The sequence below is a fragment of the Sebastes umbrosus genome, chromosome 18 (assembly GCF_015220745.1).
Source record: "Sebastes umbrosus isolate fSebUmb1 chromosome 18, fSebUmb1.pri, whole genome shotgun sequence".
In the NCBI taxonomy this organism is placed as follows: Eukaryota; Metazoa; Chordata; class Actinopteri; order Perciformes; family Sebastidae; genus Sebastes; species Sebastes umbrosus.
In genome coordinates this window covers 6,990,270-7,016,398 of record NC_051286.1, presented here as the reverse complement: position 1 = coordinate 7,016,398, position 26,129 = coordinate 6,990,270, and the positions used below count along the sequence as shown (strand labels likewise).

The following is a 26,129-nucleotide window of genomic DNA, read 5'->3' as shown; positions in this document are numbered from 1 at the left end:
ATCTACGATTTGGCAGATATAGCTGCTGACATGAGTGTACAAAGATATTGCACACTCAAATTCACATGACAACGTAGCAATGTTTTTACAACCGGGGTGAAGAGAATTTTGGGACTTAGATGGGCCATAAAATGTTGGTGTGGTCTGAATATTCTTAGAACAACTTGTAGTAAGGTTCATAAATAACCTTATAAAGCAAAAAATGTCATCCAATAACAAAAGGCAACAACCTCCGGGTCTGAAAAGTGAAGCCAATTCAGAAGTGCCTTAAACTTGCATTCTCTCTAATAGCCAGCAGGGGGCGACTCCTCTGGTTGCAAAAAGAAGTCTGATTGTATAGAAGTCTATGAGAAAATGAGCCTACTTCTCACTTGATTTACTACCTCAGTAAACATTGTAAATATGAGTTTATGGTCTCAATCGCTAGTTTCAAGTCTTCTTCAATACAGCATGATGTTCATTTAGTAAATTATGGTCCCATTTAAAGTCTAATAGAGCGTAAAGCAGGGGTTGCTTTAGGGGCGTGGCTACCTTGTGACAGACAGGTCGCCCGAACTTTAACCCTTTCACAGAGTGTTTTCAGTTCATGAAAGTTAGTTATTACTTTTTTGGTCGCCTAAAAATGACTTATTCAGCGTTGCTCCACCCTCGTGTCACTTCTGGTAGCAAAAAAACAACATAGCGACGGCCAAAAAACAAAATGCCGAACTCAAGGCTTCAAAACCGTAGTCCACAAACCAATGTGTGACGTCACTGTGACTACGTCCACTTCTTCTATACAGAGACAGTCTAAGAATAACACCAACATCTTCATCACTGCTGCTCACCTGTATGAGGCTTCATGTCAGTGGGACGTTGGGTGCTGATGGCATGTTCCACAACACGTGACGACGTGTTAGTCTCATTGCGTCAACAACAGTCACAGGAGTGGACGCTGCTTACTGATATGAACAGCTGCTCATGGATCCAGCAACAAGTAGGACACAGATGACAGGCTAAAAGGTGCTCTTAAGGAAATCACCAAACACAACAAATAGCCCAAAGCATTGCTTCAAAGCATGTTGAGCGTTAGCTGGGGATGTTAAAGGGCCTAAATATCCTCGACTAGCCTTTTGTCAATAGTAGATATTTCTCACTTCAATGCAGCTTCTTATGAAGAAAAAAAATTATTTTGTTTGCTCCCTCTATTGTTGCATTTAAAGCAAGAAGCTTATCTGAACAGGGAAGGTCACACCAACAGAAACAGAAAAACACTCCCTATGAGGCAAATAGACGCAGTTGAGATTACCTGGCAAATTGAAAACTGTGTAAAAACTCAGCCAATCACCACGGACTGCTTCCACAGTCACTCACACTTTGGGGATTAACAAAGTCACCGTGAAGTGTGACGTAGCCAGCAGTTGTGTGACTGCATTCTCTCTCTGATGAAGACATACAGCTGCAAGAGCTGCAGACGCAAAGACAAACAGTCGGCCCTTTCTGACACCCACAACGACTCCTCCTCCGGCTCCTCCCCTCCTCTGCTTCATCCTACTCCTCCACCTCCTCACCTCTTCCTCCCTCCTCTTACATGTTGCTCAGTGCTCGGATACAGGATGAGGCTTCCGGCCATGTGGGAATTTCTCCTAATAGTGGCTCACGGTTGAATCCGCGTGTTGGGTGAGGACGTTAGTGCAGCGTGCATCCGAGCAGCTTTATCAGACGTGGCGAGCAGAAGCCTGGCAGGAGACGAGAAAGTCATTCAATCTGTGCAGCCTTGAGGATCCAAGACGCTTTACTTTGCTTTCCTTGACGGTGGAGTTGCTCAAAATTTGCACAAGAGTGAGAAAGTGCGACTTTTGCTGCTTTCGTTGATTTCAGAGATGTTGAGTTTTGATGAAAAAGAAAAAGATGAGACTTGATCATCACTGCTGAGGACCAGGAGCCGTTTTCCAGTAATTCACCCTTCTGTGAAAAACATCTGAACACCAACGAGGCATCTAAGCTGCTCTGTCACATGGACATTGACACTGAACAGCTGTTGCGTTCACCACCTCGTCTCAGAAAAGAAACCGGACCGTTCAGGAGCTACACGACGATGCTGAGAAACTTGTTTGCATCAAAAGCACCTCGTACTTAGCAACTGATGAGGATGAGAGATGGTGTGATGACCTACCTGTATTTGACAAGTGTGTTTTTCACCTCGTTGGAGAGCGGAGCACAGAGGGAAAAAAGTCAGCGAGAGGGAACAGGGGAGGGGAAGAGCGAGCCAGCGAGGGAAGGTGTGAAGCCAACGCTGTGAAACAGAGAGCGAGAGAAGACGAACACAGAGAGAAGAAACTGAGACAACTCTGTCAGACTGAAGAAGGAGTAAAAGAAAAAAAAAAACGGCGGTTCAAAGAGCTGGCCAAACGCCCATTAAACGCTGGAGGATCGTGTTTTGTCAGAGACATACAGGGTGAGTATATATTCTGTTTGATGTGGCAGGAAATGAAACAGTGCACAGGAGCAACTGTCAACTTACTGTTCAGTAAAATCATATTATAAATTCTAACATTGTAAAATTTTTATGACTGAATAATAAATGTAGCCCGAGTTAGTATATTAATGAATCATGGAACAAGTGCTGGGGTTCATCAGTTGTCACCAGGGCTTTTATAGTTCACACTCGGAGCTCTACAGTACATTTTGTACAACGTGGATTTAAAACAGTTGCTTTTGACACCCACAAAAGGGTTATTAATATGATTCTGAATCTTATATGTGCTTTAATAAGTTTGGGCGTGAAGGGGTGTTTATCTTTTACTCAGGAAAAAGTGGGAGGTACGAGGAGTGAGATGATTTGATTTAAGGTATCATTAAAAACCATGGGGATGACGAGTCACATGACAGGCAACACTTGTACCACTGTATACTTGGAGGTATAAACACTGTGAGCTTCATCCAAACAAGTTTTAACTGAACTGGAACAACAAGCGATTAGTTGATCGCCAGAAAATGTACAGGCAACTATTTCAATAGTTAATTAGGCTATTTCAGTCATTTTTCTTAAAGGAAAAATAACAAAAATTCCCTTGTTTGAGCTTGTGAAATATTAAGATTTAGGGCTGCAACTAATGTTTATTTTCATTGTCGATTAATCTGTTGATTATAGTCTTGATTACTCGATTAGTTCTTTGTCAGAGAGGAGTAAAGAAACCAGAAAATATTCACATTTAAGAAGCTGGAATCAAAGAATTTTGACTTTTTTCTCCTTAAAAAATGACTCAAACCGGTTAATCGATTATCAAAATAGTTGGTGATTAATTTGCTGATTATTTTCTCAATTAACCGATTGCTATATACAACAATATAACATAAACAGTGAAAAATATCCATCACTATGCTAGATGGTGGTGACGTCCGAAAATGTCTTGTCTGGTTTGACAACTGCCAAAAAAAAACAAATATATATAGATATAAATTTTATGTTTTACTAAAATGTAAGACCAGGAAAAACAGCAAATTCTCACATTCGAGAACCGTCAAAGCAAATGTTTGGCATTTTTGCATTAAAAATGACTAAAATGATTAATTGATTATCAAATAGTTGCCGATTCATTTTCTTTTGAATGAATAATTGTGGCAGTTCTACATTAAACTAGATATCATTGGATTTGGGCAGGAAATTGGACAAATCAAGCAATTTCTAGCTCTGAGAAACTATGAAAGGAATCTTTGACCATTTTCTGAAATTACACAGAACCAAAAAAAGTTTAATTAAGAAAATAAAAGGCAGAACATCAATAATGGAAATTAGTTATAGTTGCAGCACTAATTTTATTCTCAAACTGTTTAAAGTCATTTTTCATTCACAAACGTGAGAATTTTCTGCTTTTTTCTATTTTATGATTGTAAATTGAATACTTTGGGTAGAGCTGCATCGATTAGTTGTCAACTATCAAATTAATCGGCAATTATTTTGATAATTGATTAATTGGTTTGAGTACTTTTTAAGAAGAAAAAGTCAAAATTCTCTGATTCCAGTTTCTTAAATGTGAATATTTTCTGGTTTCTTTACTCCTCTATGACAGTAAACTGAATATCTTTTGAGTTGTGGACAAAACGAGACATTTGAGGACGTCATCTTGGGCTTTGAGAAACACTGATCGACATTATACACCATTTTTTTACATTTTATAGACCAAACAAGTAATTGATTAATCGAGAAAATAATCAACAGATTAACCTATAATGAAAATAATTGACAGATTATCCTATAATGAAAATAATTGTTAGTTGTAGCCCTAATTTGGATTGTTGGTCAGTCAAAACAAGCAATCGGAAGACATGACCTGCGGCTCTGGGAAACTGTGATGGGTGTTTTTTTACTATTTCCTGACATTAATTTAGACAAATAAGTTAATCTGCAGTTTATTGGATAATGAAAATAATTGCAGCCCTGAAATGAACCCTCATACGTTAACGTACTGACACTCCAACAGTGGAACAGGTATTTAAGGATGAAAGTGGGCGGACCATTCTCAGTGAAGTGTCTATGATCCACCTGCTGCTGCTTTATTTGACCTCACACCATCCTCCGCTGGCTTCATCATAATCAGCTATCGCAGGGAAACGACCCACCTGTGATGCTTTGTTTCCTATTTCTTTGCCAAGCAGACGGAACAGCCTCATTCCTCCGCTTTGACGCCAGTCTCCTCCAGTCTCGATGGCTAATCAAGTATCCATAACGACACCGGAACATATAAATTAATGGCATGATTGGGACTATTCATCTCGGTTAGGAAAACGTCCTTGTGTTTGTCAATCTGGTTAGCGGAATCACTGAGGCTCTAATGCGATTTCCTTTTGTCTCATTATGATTGAGCCTTGATAGGTGCCCATTAGTGGCCCTTGGTAAACTACGGCTGCGGGGGAGGAGGATTGATTCTTGTGTTAATGTGTACAGATAGATGACCGTGTTAGGATGTAAATAACTGCCCTGCAATTCCCCCAAGTCATACAGGCACATGGACACACACACACACACACACAGACAGAACAAGGCAACGACCCCATGTGTGTGCATTACCCCTAGCAACAGCACAATCAACCCCCAACAATGCGAAGACCGAGACGAGACCTGACAAAATAAAATCACCTTCGGGGGTTACAAAGCAGTCGATTCATTCCTTAAGGCTTGATAACAACTTGTGTTTTAATTTAATCAATACGCCAGCCTTTTACTGAAATTCCCAGCTGAAAAGCTTTCTGCAACAAAAGCAGCGTCTAAAAGCACCGGTCCTGAAATGTTTCAAGTATCAAAAGCGCCAAGGTTTCATCCTTGAAAAAGTAATCTCAGTCTGGACGTCATGTAACAGCCTCCTGACACGACGAAATCTCAGCATTCAAACGTGATAATAGGGAGGTGTAATCAGATTCAATCAAAAACACATGAATGCTAAAAGCACTTGGGGTGTTTGGACAAGCAGTGGGGCCACATAATAGCCATCTACGAGGCCACAAGACAACGGAAATCAACATGACCTTCAATTCAAATCAAACAGTCTGTTTACATAATTTCCCCATCAGGCTCCGTTTATCCTCATCACACGGAGTACAGTAGAGCTTTCAATAGAGCCTTTGCAAACAGAAAGCCAGCCACTGTACGTCCTGATGGCTTTATTATACATTTTAAATAGAACGTCAATGCAAGATTCAGTGAAAAGGTACAAGTCTTTATAGACATTGTTCTCACATTTTCCAATCCGTGCATTCAATTTGTATTGTACGAATCAATTAATACGTGAATAGATGAGATAAAGAAACGTTGATGCTCTTTGTGGGAGTCAATGCAGCAGCTAATGCATTTGGATACTTAGAACAGAAGAAAAGGTGAAATTGAAATATAAGCAAAGTGAGGTTATATAAATGGAGATTATATAAACACCAGTTCTGCACTAGAACATCTTAGGTAGAAGGTAAGAATGAAAGGAGTGGGATGTATGGATGGACTGCAGCATTATTATAGTGATGGATGGAGTACTGTGATCTTTTACTGATATAAAACTAGTAATAGTACAGTGTAGAAATACTCAAGTAAAGGTCATGCATTCAAAGAATCAGCATCACAATATACTTAAAGTACCAAACGTAAATGTACTCATCATGCAGGATGTCCTGTTTCACCATAATATACATTATATTATTGGATTATTGATGCATTAATGTGTTCATCACTTTAATGTTGCAACTGGTAAACGTGGGGCTAATTTTAATTACTTTATACACCGCTGGGTAGTTTGTGAATTTCCCCCCAGGGATCAATTAACTCTTTTCTTGATTTAACCTATCTGAATTGATTTGTTTATTATATTTTGTATATTTATCATTAATCAACAGCAGCAGAACATACAACGGAACAATATATCATGTGAAAAGAAAATACAGTAGAGCCATAACAATTAATCAATTAGTTGTTAAACTATTAAATTAATCGGCAACTATTTTGATAATCAATTAATCTATTTGAGCAATCTAAATTCTCTGATTCCATCTTCTTAAATGTGAATATTTTCTTTATATTTCTTACCATTTTCTCACATTTTATAGACCAAACAACTAATCGATTAATCAAGGAATTAATCAACACATTAATCAATAATGAAAATAATTGTTAGTTGCAGCCCTAAAATACACCAAAAACCCACTTTGGATGAAGTTGAACAAAAGAGTTCAACTGTTGAACTGCTGCTCTTGAACCATTGATCTACATTTCCCAATTTAAGATTATTACCATTTCAAATGCTGACAAAACAATCTCACTCCAACTTCCATTAAGTCGCTGTTCTGGGGCTTTCAATCATATCACATGATCTTCATCAGAACATGAAACTGGGCACCTTAAAGACTTCTTCATGTTTTATCTAATGGGCAACGTCCAGGTCTGAAAAGTGAAGCCAAAGTGCATTAAACTTGCATTCTCTCTAACAGCCAGCAGGGGGCGACTCTTCCGGTTGCAAAAAGAAGTCTGGTTGTATAGAAGTCTATGAGAAAATGAGCCTACTTCTCACTTGATTTATTACCTCAGTAAACATGGTAAACATGAGTTTATGGTCTCAATCACTAGTTTCAAGTCAAATTTAGAGTCAAATAGATCATAAAGCAGGGGATGCTTTAGGGCGTGGCTACCTTGTGATTGTCAGGTCGCTACCATGGCGTTGTCCGGTCTGGGAGTTGTCCACGTTTTACAACTTTAACCCTTTCACAGTGTGTTTCAGTTCATGAAAGTTAATTTGAATAAAAAGGTCTTATTCAGCATTTGGTTGTAATGAACTCCACCCTCTCGTGTCACTTCTGGTTGCAAAAAAACAAGATGGTGACGGCCAAAATGCCGAACTCGAGGCTTCAAAACGGCAGTCCACAAACCAATGGGTGACGTCACGGTGACTACGTCCACTTCTTATATACAGTCTATGGTTTTATCTGAATCGAAAACCCAGAGATATTCAGTTTACTATCAAAAAAGAGTGGCAAATTCATACATTTGAGAAGCTGCCTGGCACGAGTGTTTTTTTGTAATTTTGGTTTGAATATTCTGTCAATCAATTAATCAACTAACTTTTTCATCTCCAAAGATCTGTCAAAAGTTGCATGGTCTGGTTTGACAAAACTTCTCTGCCTTTTAAGGCCAGGTAGAATAAAACAATCCCCACCCACGCATATATATATTTATACAGTTCAGTTTTAGCTTGTTCACAGTGGACAGCAACGTTATCAGATAAAGTGTCTTCTTAGGCAGACACATTGCTTTTTGGCACAGGAAAAACATATCTATTGGATTAAAACGTTGTAAAATCAGCCCGTAATCTCACTCACATCTAACGCCTCCAGCACACTGTGGATAAAGCTCTGCTCTCGACCTCTCAGCTCTGGGACTCTGGATCTTGTAAGAACTTCGAGATGCATTACAAAAGGTTGAGAAGCACTGCTGTAAGCCAGTTCTATCCTAAAATACATAAAATCTGCACATACTTCTGACCTGTACATCCTGCCCAGTCTTGCCAATACAACAACCAGAATACTCTTCCAACACCGTGGATACAAAAAGTGATGGTGAAATAAGCTCCACAATAAAAAGTATTCTATAATAACTTAAGCAGACGAGGGAGGTTTCTGTGGCAGATTCCTGATTTCACGGCTACCTTAATTGGCCAGGAAAACGACTCTTGAAAGCATCGCCTCCCACGTACAATTAAGTATCCTCTAGAGAGCGGCAGCCTCTTGCTGTACGGCATGACTAATCTGACAATGTGGGCAAAACACAGAGACGAGAGATAGCGAGTCAAACAACTCACAGGAGCACCTTTGGCATTTACGCTACAAGAGAAAGGGAGAGAGACACGGCGCTGCAACACTCTGCAACTCTCTAATGGCGTGAGAAAAAAAAAAAAAACAACAATCCTATGAAAACTGTTCGTTGCTTAAACACTCATCCCGAGTTAAAATAACCTCCTGCAAAAACACAAGCAAGTCCTGCACATTTTATCAGAGTCAGCTCTTGGATGTTTAACTAAAACACCATCAATCTTAGCTGATCAAAGAAATCTGATCAGACTTTATGCTGAATAATGTACAGTACTCACTCAAGGAGTATTTAAGAGCATGTTGAATTCATCAAATTAGAGTTTTGGCCCAAATATGGCTTATTTAACTTTTCACATCCATCAGTAATGCTTCAGGAATAGCTTGACAAATGTGAGTTTTCATTAAAGGCTGGTAATAAAACCAATATTTTAAGACATATCTTGTAGATGTATACATTTTAATGCCAGAAATTGTAATAATTATATTGTTCCTCCCAGAATTTTGATAGTTTTCCATAACTCCAAGCCTCTGAAACTACACTTAAAGCTGCATTCATTATTGGGGTTGTATCTGGCTCTTTAGGTGCAAAAGGCTCCACTGTGTTCCCCAAATAGTCGCTAACATTGGCGGTTGTTTGGTGTAGCACACAGTGAGTTGTTGGAGCTTTATCACTGCAAACAGCTGCTGAAAATAACAGTGATGAGAGCTGTAAAACTGAATCAAAACCGTGAAACTGTGGGCCATAAAACCAAAACAAAGAGCTGAAAAACACTAAAATGCTCCATAGATCTGAAGGAAACGGCAGAGTCGGCTGATAATCATCTGTGTGTTTGTCACTATTAGCAACCACTTTCAAAATACACAGTCATTTGACCTTTTGTTCATATTAACATATTGATTAGTGCAGCTTTAAACCCATTATAAAACCCACAACAGGCCAAAAACATAAACGGAAAAGTAAAACCTCATTTACATACTTTCAAGTTCATTTGTATGCCATCTTTGTAAAAAAGTAAACCATATTATTTCAGTAGAACACAAAAAAACTGGTGGATGTTTGTTAATTAATACAAGGCCAATGAGTCAGTGTAACCCTAATTAGAATAATGGCATCTTAATACCCGTATCCCATCCTGTTGATTAATGAAATTCAAATCACCCAGCAGCACTAGATGATATGAAACCAAACATATAGACTATTAAACCACTGTTAATAATAAAGTGAAGTATTATGCCAGAAAGCCAACATCCATTTTGCTAAATGTGACATATTGTAGTCTGTTATGTGAGAATTGGTCGTTAATATGAAGAAATCTTGAGCTCTGCTCTAATAAGACGGCACTGAGTTTTCTACTAGTGCTCCTCTGGGGGAAGAAATATCAACAGAAACAGAGATGAGAGACTGCTGAGAGCCCAGGGGGCTGAAACACGGACCACTGAGGCTGAAATCAGCCAACAAAGACAAACAAGGATTTTCTATGTTGCCGTCTGACAGCAGAGTCCAACACGGACATTTCCGTTTAACTAATTAGGATACAGAGACAACTTCAGAAAAGTGCAATTAGACTCAGTGGAGTATTTGACACAGGGTGAACTTTACATGTCGTTATCCCAGAAAGGCTAAATTAAAAGTCAAAACTTATGCTGCCTTCACACCAAACGCATAGCCTCGCTTTACTCGCCAATCCCAGAATACACAGATTGTGCTCTGATTTAATTGCAATAAATGGATCAAAAGGATGCTGACAAAACTACATAATGATGCAGATTTTTTAAAAAGTCTGAATTCATGCTTTGTCAAGTCTGTCCACAAGACGACAAGAAAACAACTTTTAAATTGCTTGTTTTCTGAATGGAGTTTGGATGGATCAGTGCCAGGCTATGCTAACATTCAAGCTGCTCCATCAACATAACATCATATAGGCATAAAATACGGCAGCACCGTTGTTGTAAACGGATCAAAAGGATGCCAAAATAATTACATTATGATGCTGATTTGTAAAAAGTCTGAATTTTCGTGATTTGTCAGGTCTGTCCGCAAGACGACACGCAGACAACTTTTAAATTGCTTGTTTTCTGAATGAAGTTTGGATTGATCAATGCCAGGATATGCTGGTATCGTAGCTGTACCATCGACACTCAACATAACGCCATCTAGGCATAAATACGGCAGCAACGTTGTCGTTTATACACAAACATTTAGAGTTTCGTCCGGTCTCTGTACAAATATGAAGTATTATCGTAGATCTGGGTGCCCACAGGCGACTACAATATTTTTTTCCTCCATTTCCGATTCAACAACATCAGTGACGCCAGGAGAAGAATCTCAACACTGAGAGGCTTTCGCAACACAGCATCACGCAAATGTCTTGCTTGACTTGAAATATTTCAACTCAAAGTTCGCTTCGCGTTTGGTGTGAATGCCCCGTAAAGCATACTACCTTTGTACCGCTCCTTTAATCCACTGACGGTTTGATCATTATTGGTAAAAAATTTGCCAACATTTATTTGTGCAAACTGAAGCAAGATGGTGGAGCAACAAATACAAACATGAGGAATGGACTGAGAATTTGTCTTTGCTTTTGGGGCAAATTGGCTTTATTTCTTTGTTGCAATGTACACAAACCTAGGCCCCAAAAAATAAGCATTATCAGAATATACAAATGCATTTGCATTATATAGTGCCTTTCTAGTCAGATGTCTGACTTTCTCTCCTGTTAATGGCTGACTAAGCACTACAGGTGTCGTTGGCAAAACAAAAAGTTTTTTTCGTCGTCAAATCTTACCTGCTGACTCCAGCAGGACGTGGTAGTCTGTTCCTCTCTGAGTCGGCATGTCATCATTACCAGGTTCCGGCCTCTCTGACGCCTCATAACGGTCCCAGTTTGACTCCAGTTTCCTCCTGGAGAAAACCTCCATCCTGTCGCCTTCTTCCTCAAAGCCGTCCCCTTCATCTTGATCCTGAAAGAAGAAGAACATGGTGGTAAACACAGTGAGGAATGTGTCATTCAAGAGATGAATGAGAGTACAAACTTACAAAGAAGTGTAAAATGTACGAACTGACTAAAGATTAAAGATGACTAAAGATTTTTCCATGAAAAAAATAACGCTTCCAATGACGGTGCTCCATTAAGTGCGGATCAAAGAGCGTTTAGTGAAGTGGTCCTTAACGCATAACTCTTATTCATGATTGGTAGTTAAGCCTAACAAAACGGGTCAAGGTAAATGACAAATCCCACTGTATGACAAAGAATAGACATACAAAACAGAACCAATTAAATTCGTCTGCGTCATAGATTTTTTTGCCGTTTTGTCATTTGGCTGCACAAACCTTTACGGAGGTTGTCATGGAAATGTGTCAAAGGGACAAAGCGTGTTCAGTTTTTATGTCAAAACTCAAAACACACAAAAAAACATTTTCTCCCAACAGTATCATCAAAGACCCCACCACCACGGTAGCTATGGATCCATCGAAGGAAATGTTTCATGATTGCAATCAAGGAGCCCCTGTACCTAAGGAGATTTGTATGATTGCAATCACAGAGCCCCTATTGTTTCCCCTCCTAATTCTGTAGTTACCATGACAGGAGCATCAACGGAGAGAGCATCCCAGTGGAAATGAAGCTGAACTCTCTCTGGTGTCATATCCAAAGGCTCAATGATAATGTTGAAGTGTAGTGAAAGAGCTTGATCACTATGATGATGATACACCAAAACATGGCTCTCAATCTAACTCTATACATGCTGAATGCTGGATCTCATTATGTGCATTATGTATGTGCAGTAGAGAGGTGTGCATGTGGTCATGCTTACACAAACCTACTTCATTAATGCCAAGTCATTAACCAGTGCATATGTACTGTGGCTATTTATATGGAGTATGACTCACAACTCTACAGCTGCTACAAAGGATGTGCTTTGATTGTATGGAAAAAAAAAAGTCACATATTTGCAAAAGTGCTGACGTCATATCACTTTGTCCAACTTGGCATTCACAAATATTTTTGTGTAAATAAGCAGTGAAATTAATGCTACTTTATGCCGAATTGAAGAGGAGCTCCTATTGAGTTTTACATCATCGTCCGAGAACAGTGTGCATTTTCTTGGTCACTATGATGATACACCAAAACATGTCTCTCAATCTAACTCTATACATGCTGACAGGATCTCATTATGAGCATTATGTATGTGTAGTAGAGAGGTGTGAATGTGGTCATGCTTACACAAACCTACCTCTTTAAAGCACAGCAATTAACCAGTGCATATGTACTGTGGCTACACAGTGCACTTTCATAGACTAAGCTACTGGAGTTACCCTGCACTGTACTCATTTTTAACAGTCTCTTCTGCACTATATTCACTTTTTTAATAGTCGTGTATCACAGCTGTTACCCTGCACTATATTCAGTTTTAACAGTTTTCTTCATCTCCATCTATCTATCTATTTATATGAAGTATGACTGAGTATGACTCACAACTCTACAGCTGCTACAAAGGATGTGCTTTGATTGTATGCAAAAAATTTTGGCAAACGTGCTGACGTCATATCACTTTGTCCAACTTGGCATTCACAATATTTAGATAGATAGATAGTAACTTTATTGATCCCGAGGGAGATTCAAGTTTACAGCATCACAGTTCCATAGTGCAAAACATGTTAGTAAAAAGGCAGTAATAAAGTTAGTAGTGCAAAGGACAAAAAAAATATAACAGATATAAAAATACAAGGAGATGAAGAAAACTGTTAAAAGTGAATATAGTGCAGGGTAACAGCTGTGATACAGGACTATTAAAAAAGTGAATATAGTGCAGAAGACTGTTGAAAAGTGAATATAGTGCAGAAGAGACTGTTAGAAATGAATATAGTGCAGAAGACTGTTAAAAAGTGAATATAGTGCAGAAGAGACTGTTAAAAGTGAATATAGTGCAGAAGACTGTTAAAAAGTGAATATAGTGCAGAAGACTGTTAAAAAGTGAATATAGTGCAGAAGAGACTGTTAAAAAGTGAATATAGTGCAGAAGACTGTTAAAAAGTGAATATAGTGCAGAAGAGACTGTTAAAAAGTGAATATAGTGCAGAAGAGACTGTTAAAAAGTGAATATAGTGCAGAAAAGACTGTTAAAAGTGAATATAGTGCAGAAAAGACTGTTAAAAGTGAATATAGTGCAGAAGAGACTGTTAAAAAGTGAATATAGTGCAGAAGAGACTGTTAAAAAGTGAATATAGTGCAGAAGAGACTGTTAAAAAGTGAATATAGTGCAGAAGAGACTGTTAAAAAGTGAATATAGTGCAGAAGAGACTGTTAAAAGTGAATATAGTGCAGAAGAGACTGTTAAAAAGTGAATATAGTGCAGAAGAGACTGTTAAAAGTGAATATAGTGCAGAAGAGACTGTTAAAAAGTGAATATAGTGCAGAAAAGACTTAAAAGTGAATATAGTGCAGAAGAGACTGTTAAAAAGTGAATATAGTGCAGAAGAGACTGTTAAAAAGTGAATATAGTGCAGAAGAGACTGTTAAAAGTGAATATAGTGCAGAAAAGACTGTTAAAAGTGAATATAGTGCAGAAGAGACTGTTAAAAAGTGAATATAGTGCAGAAGAGACTGTTAAAAGTGAATATAGTGCAGAAAAGACTGTTAAAAGTGAATATAGTGCAGAAGAGACTGTTAAAAAGTGAATATAGTGCAGAAAAGACTGTTAAAAGTGAATATAGTGCAGAAGAGACTGTTAAAAAGTGAATATAGTGCAGAAGAGACTGTTAAAAAGTGAATATAGTGCAGAAAAGACTTAAAAGTGAATATAGTGCAGAAAAGACTGTTAAAAGTGAATATGGTGCAGAAGAGACTGTTAAAAAGTGAATATAGTGCAGAGGAGACTGTTAAAAGTGAATATAGTGCAGGGTAACTCCAGTAGCTTAGTCTGTGAAAGTGCACTGTGTGCATTATTATCTATGTCCTGCAGGACGTCATCACAATGTTTAAAAGTTTTCATAAGTATTTCGGTGTAACTGAGAGGGATAATAGTGAAATTAATGCCACTTTATGCCGAATTGAAGAGGAAGTCCTATTGAGTTTTACATTATAGTTCAAGAACAATGTGTGTTTTCTTGGTGACGCAATTACAAAATCACTGTTTTTGTCAACGTGGTTTGGCAGCGCGGGTCAAACTTCCATGCTCTCTCTCTCTCACCCGGTGATGGAGCTCCGATGACGGGGCGCCTCCTCCGCGTCCTCGGCCCCGGTAGTGGTCTCTCTTCCCCCGGCCGCGGTGCTGGCCTCCTCTCGCTCCTCTGCCCCGGTGCTCACCACCATGACCGTCGCTGTCGTTTCCACCTCGTCCGCCTCCTCCTCGTCTCCAGCTGCCTCCTCTGACTCTGCTCGCTCGAACCTCCATTGCTGCAAAATTGCCTGATTGCTGTCAGCTGTGGTCGGACTGTTTTGCATGTGACACCCTCAAAGTTTTGAACGAGTGTTACATTGAATTGTGTCCGTCTGATGGTTCCGAGTCTCATTTGGATCAAAATAATTAATATGTGGAGGGAAGAATAGACAATAATACATTTTACATTTCATAATTGAATGTCAGCATTTAAAAAAATAAAATAAATAAATATAATTAAAATAAATACATTTTAAAATTAAATGTAAAAAAAAAAATAAACAGCTGCAAGGTTTAGACAATAATTAACATTTTATATTTCAGAATTGAATGTCAGCAATTTAAAGATAATTTACTGGAAAACAAACAACAGTTTGAGCAATATAACTTCAATATAACATCAAGGGTCTATTCCAGGAATACAAATACATAAATAAATTTAAAATAAATAAATAAATATAATTAAAATAAATACATTTTAAAATGAAATGTAAAAAAAACAGCTGCAAGGTTTATGTACAAAAATCATCTGTGGATGGAAAAAAAGACTAATACATTTTACATGTCCGAATTTAATTTCAACATTTTTAAAATAATTTATTGGAAAGCAAACAACAGTTCAAACAATATAACTATAAGGACATATACAGTATAACACAATACATCAAGGATCTATTCGATTAGCAATACAAATACATAAATAAATAAAATTAAAACAAATAAATAAAATTAAAATAAATAAATACATTTTAAAATAAAATGTGAAAAAACAGCTGCTGGGTTTATGTACAAAAATCAAAATGTTCAAAAAGCTTTGTTATTATTTTCAGTGGCTATCATGCATTATATTATATTAAATCTCAAGGTTTATTAAAATTAATAAAATTTAAATACAACTTTAAGGAATTTTGTTTGTTCTATTAAATAAAAAAAAATTAACAATCACCAATAATTCAGTAGATTTCTATAGTAACATACTGTACTACACTACATCACAAGCTTATATATATATATAAATATACAGTATATATATATATATATATTTTAGTTACTAGTAGACCAATCGGTCGTTTTGGTCTTTATTTTAGTTGATTAGTAATTTTTATGTTTTTTCATGCTGAATGACTTATTTCTAAGAAACTTACGAGCACATCTCTGATAAACACAAGATTTAAAGTGGTGCTTTGTGTGATTCTTGGTGGAGAAACTCAGATTTACTGATCTGTCAATTAAATCATTTAGTCGACAAAATTGTATGAGAGTTAGTTGAGTAAAATATTTAATAAGCTGAATACTACTACTACTATTACAGAACTAATATTAATATAAATGTGTGTTTTGTAACATCTTGAAAACATTACATGTATACATTGTTGTAAATCATGAATGTTTTTCTTTGTATTTCAGGGAAACTCTTAATGGAGCCACAGACGGTCATCTCTCTCTGACCTGTCAGCAGTAACACAGACAGATAACAACATGGATGCACCTTCCCCAAACAGCACCAACACATCACGCGTGGCTCCCTTCAACGTCTGGGAGGTTATAACCATCGCTACGGTGTCGGCCATCGTCAGCTTGATAACTATTGTTGGTAACGTGCTGGTGTTGCTGTCCTTCAAGGTCAACAGCCAGCTCAAGACTGTAAACAACTACTACCTACTGAGTCTGGCGTTCGCTGACCTCATCATAGGAGTGTTGTCCATGAACTTGTACACCACATATATCCTGATGGGCTACTGGTCCTTGGGAAACCTCGCATGTGATCTCTGGCTAGCAGTGGATTATGTAGCCAGCAATGCTTCGGTTATGAACTTGCTCGTCATCAGCTTCGACAGGTACTTCTCCATCACAAGGCCGCTGACTTACAGGGCTAAAAGGACTCCGAAGAGAGCAGCCATCATGATCGGCCTCGCGTGGCTTGTGTCTTTTGTCCTCTGGGCGCCTCCCATTCTGTGCTGGCAGTACTTCGTAGGAAAGAGAAACGTGCAACCTGACCAGTGCCAGATCCAGTTTTTACAAGAGCCTGTGATCACATTTGGGACGGCCATTGCGGCGTTCTACATCCCCGTCTCTGTTATGACCATCCTTTACTGTCGGATCTACAAGGAGACGCAGAGGCGGACCAAAGATCTGGCAGAGCTGCAAGGGCTCAAGACTGAAAGTGTTCTGGAGGGGACTAAACCGCAGAAAACTCTCATTCGCTCTTGCTTTCATTTCACCAGAGAGAGGAGGGACCGGAGTCAGGCCTCCTGGTCCTCATCTAACCAAAGTAACGCCACCAAAATGACCACTAGATCAGACGACGCGTGGGCCAAAGCAGATCAGATCACCTCCTTTAACAGCTACTCTTCATCTGAAGAGGAGGAGCAGCATGTTTCAATAGAAACCCCGCAGGGATCTTTCAAAGAGCAAGGTAGTGGACAAAGTAATAAGAACGGACAGGTGGGTGATTATACAGAAGATCTGTATTTCTCCACTCCTCAGAAGAAGAGCAGTAAAAAACGCCTCTCTTATAAATTCAGACCCGGCTCTAGCTCGAAGGGTAAAAACGGCAAACCTGTAATCGCCACGCCCCCCCTGCCTAAAGAAGAACCACCCACCAAAAACGCCTCCCCGTCCTCCTCCACCACCTCCAAACCCATCGACCCCGTCCTGAAGAACCAGATCACCAAGAGGAAGAGGATGGTGCTGGTGAAGGAGAAGAAGGCTGCCCAGACTCTCAGTGCCATCCTCCTGGCCTTCATCCTCACGTGGACGCCGTACAACATCATGGTGCTCATCTCCACCTTCTGCGCCGACTGCATCCCCACGTCGCTGTGGCACCTGGGCTACTGGCTGTGCTACGTCAACAGCACCATCAACCCCATGTGCTACGCCCTCTGCAACAAGACCTTCCAGAAGACCTTCCGCATGCTGCTGCTCTGCCAGTGGAGGAAGAGGAGGAGAGGCGAGGACAAGCTGTACTGGTGTGGACAAAACCCAAACGTCAACAACAAAATGACTTGATGTGGCAAAACTGCAATATTAGAGCAGACTTCTTGCCCACATGTGGATTTTCTTGATATATACTGTAGTCAGTGGTCATCTTCAGCATGAAGTGCTGCATGTGATTCTTGTGTTTTTGGTGGAAAATGAGCCTGATGCAGCACTTAAATTGTTGCTCCACATTATTACAGAAAAGAAACCTTGTGAAGGCGGTGACACATTCTTAGAAAGGTTAAAAAATGGGTTCAGATTATTATAGAAGTGTATCTTAAAGGGGAACTCCACCGATTGTATACATCAACGTTTGTTTACAGGTGTTTGGGAGTACTACTACAAGTAAAAAAAGTTGTATCAAGCTTTTTGTGGCTCCAGAGGGAGCTGAACAGTCTGATAAATTGCCTCAAGTGATGTCACTTGAGGCATTGTCAGTTGAGACTGAAGACTACAAGCAAAGAGATGAAACTCCGGTGTTTTTTTGACAACAGCCGCTGACGCAATTTTGGACTGAAAACGCATATTATATTTATAATGTTTCTATTGTTCAACACAGGCCATTTCGGTTTTACTTTTGTACGGCACTTTGTAGGCGGACGTTTTACTAGCGTCCAGTAGTCGCTTTCAGTCCAAAATGGTGGAAGAGTAGCTTCGCTGCTGGGAGCTGATGTTGCAAAGGAACGATCAATTGAGTTTCACTTCTTTGTTACACGTTTGAAAATGAAAAAAAATCTGTAAGAAGTGAGCTTACTAGACCTCTGTAGCTCCTCATCTCTGCTTGAGGATAGCAGTTAAGCCAGCTACATTAGCGACTACTTGCATAACACACCCAAATCTCCGACCAAACTGTCGCAGTCGAGTTGCATTGTGGGTAATGTAGGCGCCAGGTTTTGACAAAGAAGAAGCGGAATAAAAATAAAAATGATATCTCATTCTGCTGCATCCATTTTGAAACTGTCCATCATAATGTAATAGGAGTGCGATGCTAAATCGGTGGAGTGCTCCTTTAAAACAACACTCACATGCCGATATGTACACTGAAAGAGTTATTTGTCGCTGTAATCATTCCTCCTCTCCATACTGGAGGTAAAGTGATCTCTTTCTACTCTAACATGACTCCAAGGTGTTTTGTTTTAACCAGGTAATTGAACATTCTTGTGGATAAATCATATCAGAAACACATCATTATTTAATGCCATTTTGGTTATGAAGGGATCTTCATAATTGATTTGATTCTGATTTACATATCAGCCAACGCTAATATGATGATTTCAGCTGTATAGAGAATAACATAAATATTTTCTATTTTTACTATCTGTTTTAATTATCTAAACAGTATCCATCCACTGTTTTATTGTTTTACAACACTGTATCAAAGTCGTTTTTTGTGTTTTGACACTCAACATCAGTAGAATTTATACCCTTTAATGTCAAAGTGAGACCAGATCTCTACAAAGTTATTGAAATTAATTACAGATGTAAAATAAAATCCCAAGAACGGTGAATACTTTTTATAAGCACTGTATTCTTTGAGCCAGTTATACTGTTAAAACAGTCCCTTTTCTGTATTTCCAGACTGTCCATTGTCAGCAGTGTTTGCTTTTGCTTTACATCCTCAAGTTGTTTTTCGAGTTTGACAGTCGGGAATCTGTATATTTAACACTGATGACAGGTAATCAATTATATCCTTCAAGAATGTCTTCACGAGGTGAGCCTGAGGGCAAACGTGGAAAGGAAGAATGATTACAGGGACTATTAACATACTTTTAACGTACATGCTGTATGAGCATTTGGGTCCTTTAAACCTCATATAATCCTCCATTATTCTATTGCTCACTTGCACTGTAAATAAAAGACATATTGTAGGCTTTCACATTTCAAAGTAATTTATAGTATAAAGAATATATTTCACTGATTTTACACCTCTCAAATGGTAAATGTAAATTGCTTAGTTGTATATCAGTGTTTAGTGAATGTTTTTTGGCTCTTGCAATCGCTATTTGATCTTGTGTTCAAGGGCTAATCTGTCTGTGCATTTACAGCTGCATTAGTTTCACAGTGGTAACATGACATATGAGATTGTTTATGGATCACACTTTTATTCCTGTCAATGTTCATATTACTGTAAAAAAAGAAGAAAAAAAAAAATCCCACATGGTATTTAAACATGATGAAGCCTGACTGCCACCACGTCTCTCTAATGGATGAGTGATGCTGTTGTAAATTATTGCACTTCTGTGTCTTTTAATGCTGTAATGTCAACTGTTCTCTCCCTGAACTCTGTGCCTTTTGTTCTGCTCAGAGGCAAAAGAGCTCTGTGAATGAATCTGTGCTCTGTTGTCCGTCTGTGCAGTTTTGTGAAGTTGAGTCTGTGTGTACTGATATGAACAGAGAAATACAAACTCAAAGGCTTCGTCAGCATGAACGTCTTCAACATCAAACGTGTGGAATCTGATGTGATTCGGTTTGTATTTGTAAATTACTTCTTTTTTTTTTGAGAAATGATGCTAATAATTACCCGCTCCAACAGTTGAGTAATAAAACTAACGTGCCATGGATAACATGTACAAATATGACTGATGCTAAGTGCAGAACTGAGCTGAGGACTACCTTTGCGAAGGTGCACCATATTTTTCTCACAAGCCAATCAGAGCTCACTGTGCTTTTTCAGGAGGGGGGTCTTAAAGAGGCAGGCGCTAAAACGGAGTGTTTCAGACAGACGGTGAATATTCAGACACACCGTATGAGAAAAATAATGTGTTTTTGAACATTAAAGCATGTAAACATGTTCTAGTAGAAACCCAAAATACAAGTATGAACCTGAAAATGGACATGACATGTCCCCTTTAAATGATTTTTAGAGGCCTGAAGAAGTGAAAGTTTCGGTCTTTCTTATCCCTTTAATCATCTTGTAAAACTATTTTTGATTTACCTAAGGACCCTATGAGGGGTCTCAACCCTCGTGTTTGGAACTGCTCATTCTTATTCATAAGTAGTTTAACAAAAAAAATCCTAATATAACGTCCACTTACTATCTTTTTCCTGAGATTTCAACCATATTACCGGGTCTACATCAGCAAAATGGAGTTTGCTCAGTTGTCATGGAGATTAATCTGCTGACGTGTGAGCTCGGTAACAGTTTCATCCATAGCACTTTTAGGATTTTCTGTTAAAACTTAACTTTCACGCAATAATCCTAACGGCTTCTGAGCTCACATCTCAGCAACTAAGAGTGATTTATAATGAAGTGAGGACATTTATCACAAACACATTTTATTATGACTTTAATATGGACATGAATGTCCGCTTTATTTAAAGTTAAGTTACACTCTAGAGATCTTGAAAGCAACCACACAGCCCTTTCATCATTTGAACTGCCAGCCGTTCCCTTTTTAATTTATAGACGTTAGACACGTAATGTACAGTATGCGAATCCTGGCAGCACACCACACAATATATAATTCAATAAAAGAGAAGGCCATGTGTTCACTCTCAAACAAATAAGATGGTCTGAAATAAAAACACAGTTGTTATATACCATTGCAAATTTATTAATCTAGGCTTTTAAATAAGAATTTATCAGTCTTAAAATTCAATTAATCTTCATTCACAGTCATATAACCGAAATCGCAAACAAAAAAGAAAATCTCTGTATATATGATCTCTTTCAGGTAGTGGAATTAGCAGCAGTGGAAAAAAATGCACACCAGGGGGTTAGCACAGAAAAGATGATGAGTAGTAGAGCCACATGTAGGAAGTATACAGCAAAATGAAGGATTACAGCTTTCGCATGGTTTAAGAAATTTCTATCAGTGCAGTATGAAAAAAAAATCTTATTTTTTTCTCAGTTTCCAATAGCATATTAGAAATCAAGATGTGCTTAAAACATCTAATAATAAAGAGAACTGTACAATAGACCCAGAGGGGGGGGGGGGAAATGACACTTAAAAATCTTGCTTCCATGGCATAAGTTGAGCTTTTTTAGGCAGACTGAGGGGATGTGATGTGTCCTACTACCTCCTCTTGACAGCCGGCCTGGTGCCCTTGCTGCTGCTGCTTGCCTTGCTGGAGCCCTTGGAGCCGGAGAAGAGCTTGGTCATGAGCTCGGAGACGTCTGGAAGCTCGGGGTTGGGGTTCAGCATGTTCATGGACTGCTCCATTTCCTGTAAAGACAGTAGGGAAATGAAAACAACTGTAGATGGGAGAGCTGGAGGCTGGGGACAGACTCTGGAATTCCTTGCTGATTTAAAAAAACGATTTCACTGACATTTCTCACTGTAAAGATACGCTCACACTTCAAGATTAGACAAGGACACGTGTTCCTTTGACTACTTAAACTACAAATGCTATTGTTTTGGGAACTCAAGTGCCAATTAATAAATCCTTATTAAACTGATCAGAATGCATCCAATAAAATTCAGAGACACTGCATGATGATGAACTCAATGTACATGCAAAGTTTACTAGGATTCTTTACCTTTCTCATCTCTGGGTCGTTGGTGTTGACCACCTTGGGCAGCAGAACAATGATCAGCAGGGGCAGAACCATCATCATAACCTGCAGGAGCAACAAAGACAATATATTTAAACATGAGAGCCAGAAGCACCAGAATCATCTAATAAACTTGCATACAGTATGTATAGTATGGGATGGTCTGAACTGACAAAAAGTATGCTGACAACTGGTACTTGTACTATACGGGCAACCTACATTCAATAAATCAAGGGTGAGCATGTCTAATAAGGAGAATCAAGTCTGGACAATAGCAACTGCACAGGATGGGCACTGTTTCATTTGACTACTACCCCCAGTTTGGAGAGGCAGATAGGAATTACTGCACAGAACCAAAGCAATTGACTGCTGTAAACAGGGCAAAACATATTTTAGACACATAAAAGAAAGGCTCACCTTTAAAATTCAATATCAGTTTAAGTTTATGTTATATTTATAATATTTTTGCTGGTTTACCTTGCCGTGAGACAGCTATACAGTCTATGCTTCCGATGGGGAACTGAAGCCGTTATCTATGCTCTCAGCCCAAGTAACCAGACTCCATTGAAAAAAGAGGAAGTTATTTTACCTCACAGAAGGTTGCTGCTCTACCGCTGCCTCGATCAGTTAGTTTGTGTTATTCACCCAACAGCACAAACAAACTAACCGATCGAGGCAGCGGTAGAGCAGCAACCTTCTGTATTTCATGAAGTGAAATTAGAGGTTTTCTCAATGGAGTCTGCTGGCTTTGGCGAGAGCATAGATGGATAAAACGGCTTCAGTTCCCCGTTAGAAACGGCTGTCTGACGACAAGGTTAAGTGGTGAAAACATTCAAATCATAGCATACACTTAAACTGATATGAATTTTTTATGTTGTTGGTACTGCTGTCTGTTTCTCCAAGCTGAGGGTGTGCCGACCGTCATCTACTGTAAGTAATACACTGACTATGAATAAGTACCTCATACAACCCCACTTCAAAACACCTGAACTATCCCTTTAAGACAAGGTAATGATATGCACAGCACAGTAAACAATGACAAGTTGACAAACTGACCTGTTTGAAATCTCTCTACCCCCCTGAGGGTATACAATACATCATACAGTATATATTCAGCCAGTTCAGTGCAACATAATCTTTTTTTTTTACCATTGGGTTCATGAGGAAGTCTGTCCATCCCCAGGTTTCTCTCTTCATGAAGTAGGTGTGAGGGCCGTTAGCCCTGATTTGAAGAGGATACGGCTGGCGAATTACTTCTGACGTCTTGATAAAGTTCACAAGACGCGCCCTGTGAAATGACACGTGGTTACCTTACGCTGAATAATATGCAAGACTGACTCAACCAATATGAAACATTTGCGTGTGCCTTTTAGTTTCCGCACTATAGTCTTACCTCATTTTGCCCTTGGATGTGATATCAACACGTACTGGTTCAAATCTAAAGGTAGGGGTGACTACTTCCACAACGTAGGATCCTGACGGGACGTCATTCACGGCAAAACTTCCATCAGTTCTGTAACAAGAATTTGATTTTGTCAAGACCACAAATGTATACAGTTGATTAGGGACATTTTTGAAGCTGTAAGTTTATGGAGTTAAAATGCATTATATTGTGAAATTTTGAAACTTTTGTCCAGCCCATTTATATAAATTATAAGTTAAGATAGGTGTACATAATAAACTAGCAACTGAGTGTGTTTATCTAGGTTAACTTTTGAGTCTCTGACTATCCCATTATATTTAGGTATTTATTTGCAACAGCTTTGCTGCTGTTTATTAAGTTACAATATAAAACATGGGCTCCATCATGGCAGATATACACAAATATTTCACAGTAAATACACTACAGTACTAACCTATAACAGTGCTTGTAGACTGCAACAACAACAGACAGGTCCCCTTGAGGCAACATGTTTGTTATGATCACAGTTAGCTAGTTACTGTGAGACACAGAGGGAGGCCTGGCTGAGCTCATAATCACATTAAAGCTCAATGACAGTTAAGTAATAATGAAATATCCGTGTTGTGGCACAAGTTACATCCACATTTATTAAGCTGTAAATTAAGATAGGACGGTTAAGACCTGCCATCTGGTGACAGCAGCTGCTTTATTTTAACCTTTTCTTTTACCTGCTGGTTTAACGGGCTGTCTGTGAAGGACAAGAACAGTCTAAATAGTATAGTCAAAGTGTGCTCCAAGATTAGTGGAGTTCAGCAGAAGGACATGGGCACAGTTTGGGAGAAACAGGTGGCTGAGAAAGCAAAACAAATTATCAGCCAACCAGATCACATCCTGCTGAACACAAACCATACCCATTTTAGATGACTGTTATTTAGAGGAACTTTAAGATATGTTGTTCTTATATATTGTTTCTTATTTTTGGGGCTTTTATTGTCATAATCCTATGTATTTATACGGTTCTTATTGTAACTTGTCCCTCCAACTGCCCCCATTTCCTTTGACTTAAAGGTCCCATATTATGCTCATTTTCATGTTCATACTTCTATTTTGTGTTTCTACTAGAACATGTTTACATGCTGTAATGTTAAAAAAACAACTTTATTTTCCTCATACTGTCTGCCTGAATATGCCTGTATTCACCGTCTGTCTGAAACGCTCCGTTTTAGCGCATTTTGACGGAATTGCAACAGAATTGCGTTGCTAAGCAAGAGCTTGGGTCCATGTTTACTTCCTGTCAGCTGATGACATTCACAAACACTGCATCAGGAGTAAACTGGGACACTTTTCGAATGCTTACGTTTAAATCTGTGTAAAGGGTCTAAATATTGTATATTCGTGACATCACGAATGGGCAGAAATCCTGACAGCTTGTTTCAAATGCAGAGTTTCTGAATAGGGGCTGTTTGTATTTCCCTGTGGATTGAGTGTTTTGATACTTTCACAGTATTTATAAAAGACTTAAGCCTGCTTTATAATGAAAAAAACATGATTTAACTAATTATTGGTTGTCTGTTGTATGTATGAATGAATGGACTAGGAAAGCCACAAATGAATTGCCCCCTTGGGGATAAATAAAGTTGTCTGAACTGAACTGAATAACGTTGCATCAGTGCTATATACTGTAGACATTCAGCAAGTCCCCAGACAAACCCCTTGAGGCAACATGTTTGTTATGATCCCAGTTAGCTAGTTAGGATGCCTGGCTGAGCTCATAATCACATTAAAGCTCAATGACAGTTAAGTAATAATGAAATATCAGTGTTGGACAAATTACATCCACATTTATTAAGCTGTAAATGAAGATATGACAGTTAAAACCTGCCATCTGGTGACAGCAGCTGCAGGACACCATTTAGACTAGCTATGCTAATGCTACCTAGCCTAGCTGCTAACTAGCCTAGCAGAGTCTGTTTCTTACCTCACAAAGCCGACGTACTCTTCCCCTTCCACCAGGATCCTGGCTGCAGACACCCAGTCTTGTGTTTTCACCCCGGGGACTATCGCTCTGCCTTCTATCTTGAAGCGATCCCCGTTGTTGTTGTTCTGAGTGGAGAGAAACGTTACACCTGCTGCTGCTCCACCAGCAGGCCCAGTCTCCATGTCGGTGAAACACAACGCTACTGTAACCACAGCAGCCTGCACAAACACCCACAACGGTACTCTCTCCTTGAACAACATGTCGTCTGTCTTTATCAGAGTTAAAATGAGGGCTAACTGTCTAATATGTGTTATTAGAGAGCAGTTTGGAGGAGGAGGAGAAGCGGAAGAGGAGAAGGCTCATCAGCTGCTGTCTGTCGCTGCGGAAGATGACGTCACTTCAATAAAACTTTATTGTACAAACCGACAGACAATGACACTCAGTTGATGTCTGATGTTCAGTACTTGTTTTGTAGGAATCAACATTTAACTATGCGATTCATTTTAATATTTTAATCGATTGACAGCCTAATTGTAATATTTAATTATAAAAATACTATCATATGTAACTTT

At 38.8% G+C, this 26,129-nt stretch overlaps 3 protein-coding genes across 3 annotated transcripts in view; 1 reads left to right on the top strand and 2 right to left on the bottom strand.

Annotated features, from left to right (window-relative positions):
• Window positions 1-14,807, bottom strand: part of aven (apoptosis, caspase activation inhibitor) — a 34,260-nt gene extending 19,453 nt beyond the window's left edge. The window contains exons 1-2 of the mRNA XM_037750443.1: window positions 14,515-14,807; window positions 11,112-11,286 (exon numbers count right to left, since the gene is read on the bottom strand). Coding sequence (XP_037606371.1) covers window positions 11,112-11,286; window positions 14,515-14,718 — 379 coding nt within the window. The 5' untranslated portion in view covers window positions 14,719-14,807. The remainder of the gene's footprint in view (window positions 1-11,111; window positions 11,287-14,514) is intronic.
• On the top strand, window positions 1,871-20,252 carry LOC119476851 (muscarinic acetylcholine receptor M5-like). The gene is made up of 2 exons (XM_037750440.1): window positions 1,871-2,437; window positions 16,111-20,252. The coding sequence occupies exon 2, from the start codon at window positions 16,183-16,185 to the stop codon at window positions 17,710-17,712; it is 1,530 nt and encodes a 509-aa protein (XP_037606368.1). The 5' UTR covers window positions 1,871-2,437; window positions 16,111-16,182; the 3' UTR covers window positions 17,713-20,252.
• A 709-nt stretch (window positions 20,253-20,961) lies between these two features.
• On the bottom strand, window positions 20,962-25,817 carry emc7 (ER membrane protein complex subunit 7). Its single transcript, XM_037750870.1, has 5 exons — window positions 25,558-25,817; window positions 23,571-23,690; window positions 23,327-23,465; window positions 22,163-22,243; window positions 20,962-21,848 (listed from the first exon to the last, which is right to left on the bottom strand). Exons 1-5 carry the CDS (start codon window positions 25,815-25,817, stop codon window positions 21,699-21,701), a joined length of 750 nt encoding a protein of 249 aa, XP_037606798.1. The 3' UTR covers window positions 20,962-21,698.
• Between the last annotated feature and the right edge of the window lie 312 nt (window positions 25,818-26,129).